The 12,057-nt window shown below is 52.1% G+C and overlaps 3 protein-coding genes across 3 annotated transcripts; all 3 read right to left on the bottom strand.

Moving 5' to 3' along the window:
• Nucleotides 1-1,719: 1,719 nt before the first annotated feature.
• On the bottom strand, nt 1,720-4,579 carry J4E90_008413 (uncharacterized protein; the record flags this gene model as incomplete). The annotated part of the gene is made up of 3 exons (XM_051437941.1): nt 1,720-1,748; nt 2,379-3,821; nt 3,868-4,579. 3 exons carry the CDS (start codon nt 4,577-4,579, stop codon nt 1,720-1,722), a joined length of 2,184 nt encoding a protein of 727 aa, XP_051287940.1.
• Nucleotides 4,580-5,981: 1,402 nt separating this feature from the next.
• J4E90_008412 (uncharacterized protein) lies at nt 5,982-7,027 on the bottom strand (the record flags this gene model as incomplete). Its single annotated transcript, XM_051437940.1, has 2 exons — nt 5,982-6,891; nt 7,020-7,027. 2 exons carry the CDS (start codon nt 7,025-7,027, stop codon nt 5,982-5,984), a joined length of 918 nt encoding a protein of 305 aa, XP_051287939.1.
• Nucleotides 7,028-8,021: 994 nt separating this feature from the next.
• On the bottom strand, nt 8,022-10,500 carry J4E90_008411 (uncharacterized protein; the record flags this gene model as incomplete). The annotated part of the gene is made up of 7 exons (XM_051437939.1): nt 8,022-8,974; nt 9,100-9,379; nt 9,432-9,599; nt 9,703-9,826; nt 9,887-9,958; nt 10,008-10,383; nt 10,443-10,500. 7 exons carry the CDS (start codon nt 10,498-10,500, stop codon nt 8,022-8,024), a joined length of 2,031 nt encoding a protein of 676 aa, XP_051287938.1.
• Between the last annotated feature and the right edge of the window lie 1,557 nt (nt 10,501-12,057).

The following is a 12,057-nucleotide window of genomic DNA, read 5'->3' as shown; positions in this document are numbered from 1 at the left end:
AGCCACCACCACTTTTCGCCCATGCCTTGCTTCGATGCTTCTTCGATGCTGAATATTAATAGACGGCACAACACCTGTTGCACACAACAACAAGAAAACAGCGGAGATTCTGTCCCACGACGCACCTGTCGCATGCTCGTCGCACGTATTTGTTGGTGGTGGTGGGCTGTGGAGTACGACGAGGGTCGCCTTTTGAGGCATCCCTTGTTACCACCAACTCCACCAACTGACGAACTGTTGATCCATCGCTATGTTTAGCAACCATGTAACAGAAACGAGATGAGGTAGACTTGCGTGATCTCTTCCACCGGGTTTTATCTTCGGCGAAGCCCGGATGTTTGTCAAAACCTCCAGAACATAACCAGTAGCATATAACTCTGCCGCATACGCACCGCCATCACCTTTCGGATAAGCAGATGGTATCTAAGTTGCCGTATACATCCATCTAACGTAGTGACAACAGTATACAAAACACACGTCTTTCTTCCCTACCATCACATAGAGTCCTCGTGCGCAGATTCAAGTAAAACCCGTAGTCATCACACAATCACATAATTACACTTTCATATAAATCGATCAAGCGCCTCACCTCCAATCAGCTTTACTCGGAAAAGCGATCTATAGCACGAAACATCTCATCCATCCAATTGATCAAGTTCAACAAGTATCATTAACATCTAACGCATCCGTGATGATGACCATCACAATATCACTGAACGACCAACCTGACATATTCGTTACTGGCCCTTACAGCCCGTACAGCCCGTACAACGCGTACAATCGCACAAGCCCCTGAACCCGTGTCTCCTCCCTCACGTTAAAACTAGACTACTATAGCGCTGACATGTACGTCGCTGTACAAGCGATCTTTGTCACAAAGTCACGTCCACCTCACACACGAAAAGAACTAAACAGGTCCGCGGACTACATCACAACGAAACCCTGCCAAGTAGGTAACCTAACGGCAACGTAAGCTCCAGGGTGTTCAGCCTTTTACTGGATTAACGTGGTATTGAGTAAGATACGACGCTATCCACCATATGCCATGGCCTGTCTGTCACCCACCCACTCGTTTCATCCCTCACGATCGCACAACGCCCCTGAACCGTGTTCTCCTCACATGGAGACTAGACTACTATTTGAATATAGCACCTTATACAAGAAAAAAGCTAAACACGTTTGCAGGCTACAGCATAATGAACACGTGCAAAGTAGGTAGCGTAAAGTCAATGTATGCGCCAGGGTGTTCAGCTTGTTCCTAGGTCAACGTGATAGCGCTGACATACATGTACGTTCGCTGCACATACATGCGATCTTGTCACAAAGTCACGTCTGTGTATAACGAAAAGACGTTTGCAGCCTACATCACCATAAAAACAAGCAAAGTACTAGATCCAACGTCGACGTAAGCTCCAGGCTGTCCAGTGTTTTCCTTGAAACAAGATGCTTCGGTTAACTACCATAGTCAGCTCAGCTCATTGCCTCATCTTCCAAAGCACAAGCACATTTGTACGACAAATAGCGCTGACATGTACCCCGATTCTCCATCTAATCTACCTACCAGCTGATGGCTATCAAGCTTTTAGCAAAAATAAGAAGATGTCTCTAAACTGCGTTAGCAAAGCATAGCAAGAAGGCTACATACTAGTAATAAGTTAATGGGATATCTCAAGAGCTACTCGTGGCGGCTACTTTACTTTCTAAGGTTGCAACACGCACTTACACTGTAACATGAAGAGCCTTTTGAACTACAATTCACGAGTTCCAGATCAAAAACTCAAAAAAGGAACGAAGAACGATGTACCATTCAACAAGTCGCATCATCACTATTACTTCATCTGATGTTGTACAAGGATACATGTAGCGACGCCCAACTCAACTCAAACCCAACCCAACCCAAGTTCCCCCTTTTCTCTTTCAAACAAGACCATGACTAAACGAACGCATTCTTACACCCTAAGTTCCATCTGTTCAGCCCCAAAACTAGAATTAACAACACTACCTGCGCCGTGATGGTGGTGGAGATGGTGTTGTCTTTCCTTGACGAGAGCGTTGTACTGTAAACAATCACGTCAGCAAATGCCATCCACTAAAATCCGTCTTCCCATCACATCCCTGATAGATGAATGAGAAGGAACGCGAGGGAGAATCACATACCTTAAACCCAAAATTCAAACACAACGCCACCGCCAATCCCACACAAACCACCAACGGCCCCGTAATCGCATCGAAATCCTTCCCACTCCTCTCCCTAATAAGCCGCGCGCGGTAAATATACATCCCATACCCCCACGCAAGCGTAAAAGCCGCAATGCAGGTATACACCACCGCAAGCGCGCGGGCAATATCATTGCCCTCACCAGCCGCATTATACAAACCCAGTGACAACGAGGCGAGCAGGACGCTAACGTGCTGCCACTTGATAAACGTACGTTGGTTCGCGAGCCAGACTTTGGCTTCTACACGCACGGGACCTTGGTCTTTGATCCAGACGCCTGGGTCGCGGATGCCGGGCGGGAGCTGGACGGCGCGTTGTTGTTTGCGCGCGTATTTCGAGGTGGAGAAGGAGGGGAAGAGGGAGGCGAGACCGCTGCTGCTGCTCTTGGGCTGCTTTCCGTTGGAGCCGGCAAGGAGGAGGGTGTTTTCGTCGTCGGAATCGGGTTCTTCGTTTATGCGCGTGTGGGCGGTGTCGGTGTCGCGGTGCGAGCGCTGGGAGAGGTGAGATCCGATTGTGGGGAAGGGGGGTTTGGTGACGGGCATGGAGTGGGCGGCTGCGGAGGCGCTCTTGGGGACGGACGACCTTGTTGCGGCTGGTGAACCGACGGGCGAGGCGATTGAAGCGCGGTAGCTGGGGCTTGCGCGCGCGCCGAAGAGGGAACCGACGGCGAATTCGTCCTCGGCTGCTTTGCGCTTCTTTTCCTGTTCCTGGTCGAAGGCGGCTTCGGGTTCTTTGCGGATGTCGTTGTCGACTTCGCTGAGCCAGAAGGGGAAGGTGTTGACGTTGTCTTCGAAGAGCTTGGCTACGCCGTGGACGAACTTGGAGAAGCGGGGGGATTCTTTGACCAGGTGCGAGTGCATCAGGTCTTCGATCCATTCGTACTTCTTCAGGCCTTTGACCTTGATCTCGAGGAGGGCGTAGGGGAACTTGTGGAGCTCGCCCTTCTTGAGCGCCTTGAAGGGGAACTCCATCTGCCCGTTGTCGATGTCGCGCCTGTGCCAGTCTTCGGGGTCGCGACAGGGCCTGTCGTCGTCGAGGGCGTCTTCGCGGATCAGGGCGAGGTTGGTGTCTAGGGAGATGCGCACGCGGTTGTCGCCGGGGATCTGGAACGCGGTGCGGGTGTAGTTGGCGCGCAGCATTGGCTGTAGCTTCTGCTCCTTGACAAAGCTCTGGATGTCTGTTACAGCCTTCTTGAAGTTGTCCACCTCCTCCTGGTTCTTGTTGGGGCGGTATTCCATCTTCTCGATGCTCTTCTCCATGTGGTACTTGTCTTCGAGGAAAGACTGTACGTATTTGGCCTTGATTGGGAAGCGAACTTCTTCGGCAGCATTGCCGTCCTTGATGACCTTCTTCTCGAACATGATCTCGGGCTTCTCACCGAGCTGTCCGTACCATCTGAGGCGCAGGGAGGAGGCATCGGGCTTGCCGTTGACCTTGTCCGAGTAGAGGGAGAAGTTGGGGTTGTCGAAGTAAATGGACGTGATGGTAGGGTCGCGCTGGGTGCCCTCGGCGACCTTGGACGACATGGGGTTGTAGACAAGGACGGGGAGACGGCGGAGGATGACGGTCTTGACTTCGAAGAGGTTGTCCATGTGGACCCAGACTGTGTGTGTTAGCTGATGTTTGCCAATGGTGCATGGTGTGCCTACACTTGTGAGAGGTGAAGCCCTCGCCATCCGTGCTGGTCTCGCCAAAGGACAAGGCCTCCTTGGACTTGCCCTCGAGGCTCTGTCGGACGAACGAGTACAGCGCGGACAGCCTGTACAGCAGCGGCGAGGCATCTTCCGTGTGCAGCGGGTGGCGGGCAATGCGCGCATCGATAAAGGGCCGCAGGCGGTAGGAGCTGCCGCGGATCTTGTCGTGCTTCTTGGTGGCCTTGATGACGGCGGTGAAGTTGATGCGGCTGAAGCTCTCAAGCTCCTTGGTCTCCTTGGTGATGTTGTCGAGCTCGCGCAGGACTTCTTTGAGGATCTTGTCCCTCTCCTGCTGGCTGGGCTCGGGTTTCTTGGATGCATCGCCTGACGCGTCGCCGAACAAGCCCTCACCGCTGCTCTCCTTCTTCTCCCTGTCGTCCTTGGCCTCTTCCTTGCCCTCCGCCTGGATCCCTATGGCCAATGGCTCCAGCTTCTTCTCGCATGCCGTCGTGCGGTCGCGCAGCTTCTGCGAGATGTCCGTGATGAAGTTGTGCACCTTCTCCAACTGCACATTGGCCAGCTCGTCAACAAACGCGCTCTCGTCGTCGGCGGTCCAGGAATCGTCATCCTCGTTGTCCTTGAGCAGCTTCTTGAGCTTGTCGTAGTCAATGTACTTGTCCTTCCACGGCGCATACACGCTCTTGCGCAGTGTCGTGCCGAACTTCATGGCTTAGCGAACGAGTGTGATTGATTGCGGGAAAGTGTAAGCTCCAGCAGTCGCGACACGCAGTAGCAATAGTCAGGATATAAGAATTGCCGGCGCCGGAAAGCTCTGCATGGAGGATTGGGAATGAAGCAATGCAGCTGGGTTTAGCTGGTGGGGAGCTGCGCGCAGCCAATGCCCAGGAACTTTGGGCGCACGTGTTTCGCGTCCCGCGAGCGTCATAGCTGCAGCTCCGCTTTCATCCCAGCTCTCTTCACACCAAGGATTGGCGTCATATTCACTGAAATACACTACAGTACTACACTTCAATTCATGCGACTCAACACAGCTTCACTACAATCCGCAGGAATGCATAGAGATACTCTTCGTTAACAGTCTCACAACAACATCTGCCGCCGCGAGTCATTCCCGCTAGGAAGACCCACGCATCTTCACGTCCCGACATTAGTGTCCGAGGCCCAAGTCTGGCCCTGCCTCCTCAACCCCCAGAGCTCGGTGATTCTTGCGGCGCACCTTCGCAGCTGTTAGGATGTTGCCCTGACATACCCGAGTTGTTGACATTCGTCTCTATAAGCCGCGTTGTTGGGGCGCTGGTCGCTATGGTTCCTCGACGCATCCGTGCCAGCTTATACAAGAAAAACCCTAAACAGGCCTAGAGCCTACAGCAAAGTTGAAATACTTACTTTGCATGTTTCTGTATTGATGTAGGCTGCAGGCCTGTTCAGCTTTTTCCGTTGATCTCTCACTACTCGTTAGGATTATGCTAGTCAAGATACGTATCCGCATAAATCTGCAGTTGTTACGGAACAACCCCCAGCCGGAAACCTATCTACAACGACACGTTAGCAGCGTTGTGGCTGCGAATTATCGAAGAGACACGCCGTATGGGTTCTACATGAGAACGGAATTGGAACTGTTTGAAGCGCTTTGGGAACAGGTTTACATGCTGTTGAGAGAGATACGCAGTGTCAACAAACACTTCTGGCCGGCGTTGATGTCTTCTGTCCCTCCACGATCAAAGACGGTCAAGCGGCCTCCGTTTGCAATGGGTATTGAGGCAGAAACCGAGGATCGTATTGAAAGACTGCTACGCTGCTTGGCATGAGACACCGGGGGCTATTAATATCATCAAGCAATTGTGGGATAAGAGATAAGTGAGTCGTTTCTCCCAAGCAGGCGACTCTCTTAGGTCAGGGCGCTCATGGCACCACTAGGGATGGCTATAATGCGTGTCGCATACAAGCCGTTATAATACAACAAACAGACACTGTCTGAGGCAATGTATACGTCAGACTTAATGATGAAATTCGAGAATACGACACGGATTGTAGCCACCCATGGTGACATCCTTCAGGCTGATGGCAGTTCCACATCTTGAAACCATCTCTAAGATTGACTATCTACATCAGACTCCGCTCATGGAGTACCAATGCTTATCGTTACCTTCCATCAGATCACGGATCGGTCCAGTAGCTCCGAGTGTCTCCATCCAAGCATTGAAGCACTCCTGCAACTTGATCTGCATCTCCGCTTCATCGCCCAGCGTAAAAGATAAGGGGGTTGCGGAAAGGTGAGCCCATGGCGCGATAAATGCAGGCCAGAAATATCTGTTGGCTCTACCAACGGCGCGGTATAGCCGCCTGACCTGGTTCTCCAGCTCTTTAATGAACGGTAAATACTCTTCTCCTTCGCGGTCATACTTCCAGAGGTCCGTGAGCACGATGGTACTGCGGCTGTATCGCGCGAAGTCATGGCCTCTATAGTGCTGCAGGAACTTGACATCGGAAAGCATGCGTATCTTGAGTAATAGGATAGCAAGGAGGAACGACAGATCAGAGAAGGTAGGAGGATCTGAGCCGTAATCTCTAATCCGCTCAAAGACATCAGCCGATTCAAACGCGTCTTCAAAAGTCAGGGGTGTATCTTCGGACTGCCAGTCCCAGTCGCTGTCATGACTTTCGGTAACCCACCACTTGCAGAAGTCGTAGCATTCTCGGTCGCGTTTTAAGCGTAGGAAGAGTGAGGGCATGATACAGCGCATCCCCAGATGATCCTCGGGATCCATTCGTAGAAGAGACCATGTATCATCCAACGCTCGGTCGATCGCTGTTTTGGTGTTGAGTTTTATCAACTCGTAAGCGTAATCCCGGCGCAGGTACATGTACTTCTTGGTCCCTTTCCAGTACCAAAAATTTGGGTTCGAAGGTCCGAAGGGGTCTTTGGGCGCTTCGTCGTATCCTGGGTCGCGGTCCCATGGGCACAGTGGGTCCAGTTCACGCTCGGTTTCACCGATAAGTTTATCAAGCCTCTGGATCCTATCGCAGATTGTCCGATGGGCTACTTGGTCGAGGGCTTGGTGATCGGTACAGCAGTAATGAACTGCTCTGCAGCCACTGCATTGAATGCGGCGACTCGTTTTGGGGCAGATATTGCACCCATTGACGAGACCATGAGGTAGGTTGTGTGGATATGGTGCACGATGACCGATCACGTTGGGTCGGAGCGGCGGCTCAAGAGGGGTGACAGATGCTTTGCGTTTGTGTGATGTTCGAGCGATGCTGTGTTCGTCCATTGTTGCTCGATCTGAGGGGTGCAGGATCACGCATTCCGGATTTTGCATTGGTATTGAGCCAGCGCGCGTTGATGAAGACATGACGCGACGCGACGCGATGTTGATGGAATGCGATGTGGAAATGACGCGATGCAATGAGACGTGACGTAATGAAATGCGATGCGATGCGAAGGCAACGCGATATAGATGCGGCGCGTTGTGGTTGAGACGAAAGGAGAAGGAACACGATGAAATACGCTGAGCGTGAAGTCGGAGATTATTTCCAGGACAGCTGAGCTCATCGGGGGAAATCTCTGGGACAGCCGAGCTTCAAGAACTTCAAATGTGAAGCGAGGGACAGCCGAGGTAATCCCATAACATCAGATTGCAATTCGAATGCTTTTGGAACGCTATGAGAAGTATCCAGGGCAGATGCGCGGTCTTGGTGTTTTGATATGTACCACAATTGCATGGGTTCACTGCCTCGTGGACTGTCTGTTGGGCATGGGGGGCAAGAATTTCTGGGTTAGCGCTGGTAAAGACTGGGTAAAGTCTGAGTCTTTACTCAGTAAAGACTCAGTGAAGACTCGGTAAACACTCGGGGTTGAAGATGAGGTTGAGGATAGCGAGCATAAACACTGCAGCTTTGCCCATATATGCATGACTGCATGAATGTTCAGGTCTGGGGAGTTGGAGTGTTGGTGTTCTGCCAATAATTTAGGATCGATTCTGAATCGATTCCAACGTATTCCCAGTATGTTAGGAACACGTTACGGTGCACCGTGCGCTATGGTGTTGTGTGTTTCGGCGACGAAGCACCACGAACATCAAACCGAGTACTAGACTAATACGAATAAATTATATGGCATCTTAAGTCTATTAAATTGATGTCTATCACGCGGTACCTTTCAAGTTGATAACGGTAGCGAACATCAAATCCCTAATCCCACCCAACCCTCTCTCAGTCAGCCACTGCAACACCATGACCTTGTATCCATCCGCGCCCTCCCAATCGGCGTCAACACCACCTTTGCTCTTCAGCACCTCCAGACTCTTTTCCGTAACAGGTCCGTCGTGATACCGTGTGACATTCTTCTCACCCACCTTCTCAACCTCCCTCTTCTCGACCGCACGCCACGCCGCGGCAGACAGCGAAGCCAACCACGCGTTGTACGACAACGCGAACGCAGCCCCGATAGTGTATCCACGATCTACTCTCCGTAGATACTCGTTCAGTGTCCCCCTCAGTATCGGATCGCAGTACAACCCCTTCGACTTTTGGTCCTGAACGAGAAGACCACGGGAAACCCACACTAGATTATACATGTCGCGCAGACACCAATTGAACGCATCTGTGACTTCCGCAGGATAGTATGTCTTGACCGGCTTGGGGTGCGCATCAAAAGCCAGCTTGTAAGAGCCGATGATGCCGCAGATACGAGAAAGCGTCGTTGAAGATGCGTCCTGAGAGAGCAGGTAGACGAGATGCATCGGTGGCAGATGTATTGGGATGACGTGTGGTTTCGAGGAGGTGCTGAGGAGTTCGTAGAACGAGAGGATCGATGATGTGAGGGTGGTGCTGGAACCTGGGGGGATGGAGACGAGAGCCGAAGTGAACAAGGTGGCTACATGCTCGATTAGGTCGCTTAAGACTTCCTGTTGAGTATCTCTTTGGTCGGCAGCTCCGGACGCTGTCTGGGTTATTTGGTGCTGCAGTAGAGATGTGTAGAAGTCGACGAGCTTTGTGTATGCGGTAAGGCCATGAGCTGCTAGGGCTCGTTCGACAGCGGACAGATAGGTTGTGTGGGCGTCTTCAAACGCTTCAATCGGGATATAAGAGACCAGTTCTAACAGACAATCGAGATCTTGCTGACCATCCCATATCGGCAGGTATTCACGAAGAAACGCCAGTACTGTAGGATGGAGTGACTTTGATAAGTTAGCCAGTTGCACGTGAAACCTGCTGATGCACTTGCCTTTGTGTACTGAGCGTACGTCAAAAGCCCACCGAGAACTTCAGATAGATACTGCTCGTTTCCAGTGCCTTGCCGGTACTCCTCGAATTGCTCTTCTAGGCACGTGGCAAGCCAATTTCCTAATCGACCGGCTGTTATTGGCGATGGCTTAAGGTCAACGTACTTCTGTAGCAGCGGATCCACGAGGAGCGCTATCAGCTGGCCCGGTGGCTCTATTCTATCGAGCTTGTCCACGAAATCGTCCACACTATCAATGCCCTCAAGGGTTGCTGAGCTCTGTCACACACTGTTAGCACCTCCAAGACGTTGAGAAAAGATATTCGCCCACCTCAGTCGCATGGTAGGTATGCACGTCCGGAATCGCCGATCCTTTGCTGCCTCTCAGCCTTCTTCGTAGCACCTTGAAACCGTTCTGCCCGTCTACATTCGAGTCGTCTTCCGCCACACTAGCCTCCTGAATTGCAACGATCCTGGCTTGCCATTCGGCATCAGGTCGCTATTGAGTTAGCGTGCATCCAGCAGTGTGACAACGAGATGCGGGGAAGTAGCGTGGGGGATCTGAGGTTGCATTTGTGGTAGTACCAGAAACGGATACTCACCGGAGCGAACGACTTCCAGCTTGTGGAAGTGCTTCCGAGTATTATATCGGGATAGTAATCCTTGTAGACACGGAGGAGACCCTGGAGCGCAGGCTCGTTGCCGAGACCGCGAGACAGCTCTAGTCTGAAGTAGGATCAGCTATCGGTATCTGGGTCGTATCGATGCTGAAAGCCATGTACATACAGTTGTTGGATCCGGAATGGCTTGACGTGTTTCCTGCGAGTGATCAAGGACAGCAGATGGCACAAAGATGTCCTGCTAAATTTAGCACTTATGTTATTGGTAACAGGCCGAAGTAACGCACCTGATACTGATCATGTCGAGCATACCAAACAGCACACCATATAGTCGGGACAAGACGCTCGAATCTTCCACGACCTCATGGATGGCGATGAGCCATTTCACAAGACTGTCTTGTGTACCGGGCGAAGGTTTGCCCTTGCCCTGCCCCAGCGCACCAACAATCGTGATGACAACATCGCCTGGAACCTTTTGAGACGGGTACAAGTTCTTGATCAAAGTCGTGATGGTGGTTTGGTCTAGCAGGGTCTTCACCGACGCGAGCTGCACTATGTCTCGCAGAGCATCCTGGTCAAGGCCATCTTCCGAGGCGTAACGGCAGATGACATCGACTATATTGGAGACCTTGACGGTCCGTTGCTTTGCTGTTGTTCTAGATGCTGCAGACCGGTGTAAGCACTGATCCTGACTGGGCTCGTTGCTGCATATCGACACCTACCTTGATGCAGTAAGTTTAGCGTCTCCTGCAGCGTGGGCCGCTCTTCTGCTGAGTCCATCAGTAGCTGGCTTGGAGCGAAGTCAATGTGGGGTTACCGGCGACCGATGGCATCACGCTACCAGTGCAGCGTGCATACAGTAAGACAGTTGTCGGCCGTTGTTGTATGAGCCGCTGATGATGCAGACGCGTCGCGGTGGTTGTTGACAGCCTGATCGCGCCTTCCCTGTTTCGATGGGCTACGAACAAGCGAGCAGCCCCGCTAACACATCGCGGTCAACACGACTCTTCACATGCACTTTGCTCGCACCAATTTGCGTCAACGATGCCATCAATGTATCACCAGCCTCGATATCATCGCCAATATTTCTGTGTGGGCACACAACATCGCGGCTGCCGGTCTGGCCATCCGCGGCTCGTTCACGCTACTCGTGCTTGATTCAATCAATCGTGCAGATGTCACCCGCATGGCCGTGTCATCACTGGAGCATGCATCGAAGCTCTCGCCCATCGCCACATCGAGGTCAACCCTTTGTGTTACACAGCAAGCATCGAAATGTAATGATTGCGGCTTGCGCAACTGCTACTGGCTCGCTATGGGCGGTGGCCTTGCGGGTCAGCCATCAACTCAAGCACGCCTCCTGCAACCTTGACTCGAATTGTACTGACCCCCGCGCGTTGTACGCCTTGCCCGCGATGACAAGCACGCGTCGGGTATCGACCTTCATTATCAACCTGGCTGTTGGTCCTTGCTTTGAAATGAGTGGCCGGCTTTCCTTGGATCATCATCCTCTATCAGGACGGCCGGCGGGCCTCTAGGACTGCCCTTCATCTACAACAGGCTGACACGCACATCTCTGATCAATGTGGAGCTTGGATCTGCGACTGGATGTGGCGTCATCTATTCTCGATACACGATCCTGCTGCTACCCGATGCAACCGTCGCCGTGCACTTATACGCCCGTCGTGCTCCTTACTGACATGCGCGAGCACGCTACGGCAACGCTTCTGTCGTGTCAGTCATGGCTGTGAACGGGAAATCGTTATCCAATCGGTAAGACCTCCGCCTGCTACGGTAGTGGATGCACTTCTTTATCTGCACCGGAGACTGCCTGGCCGAGGTCGTGTACTACTCTCTTCGTTCTTTATCTGGTACCACCCCAAGTATTACTATCTATCGTATTGACATACATCTTCAGGAGCTTAATTCCAATCGAACAGGGTGGGAGAAACTTCAGCTACTATTAACAAGGTCACGGTCCACTCGGCGATCCACAAGCACTCGACATCAGCACCTCATTTGACGATTCCTGGGGTGGCTACCGGCAACCTTGCATAGCTGCTTTTTGTACTCCTGAATACCATAGCCGGAACCATCTACCTTGCCATCCAGCATAACATCTTACGCCCGTTGCCGGCTGGCTTCGGCTTGCAACGTCAACCGGCACTTTATTCTGACGGTGTCTCTTCCCTGCAAAAGCAAGAGTCGATTCACCATGGGAACTTGAGTCTGGGCGATCGAAATATAAGAGCTGCGCTTTTGCAAACGATGCCCAAAGCAACCTCGAATCTTCCTCTCGGCTGGCTCACCTAGGACCTTTGTGTGCTTTTCTATCGT

The sequence above is a fragment of the Alternaria incomplexa genome (assembly GCF_024043165.1).
Source record: "Alternaria incomplexa strain BMP 0042 chromosome Unknown scaffold_13, whole genome shotgun sequence".
Classification (NCBI taxonomy): domain Eukaryota; kingdom Fungi; phylum Ascomycota; class Dothideomycetes; order Pleosporales; family Pleosporaceae; genus Alternaria; species Alternaria incomplexa.
This window is presented reverse-complemented; position numbering and strand designations above follow the sequence as displayed.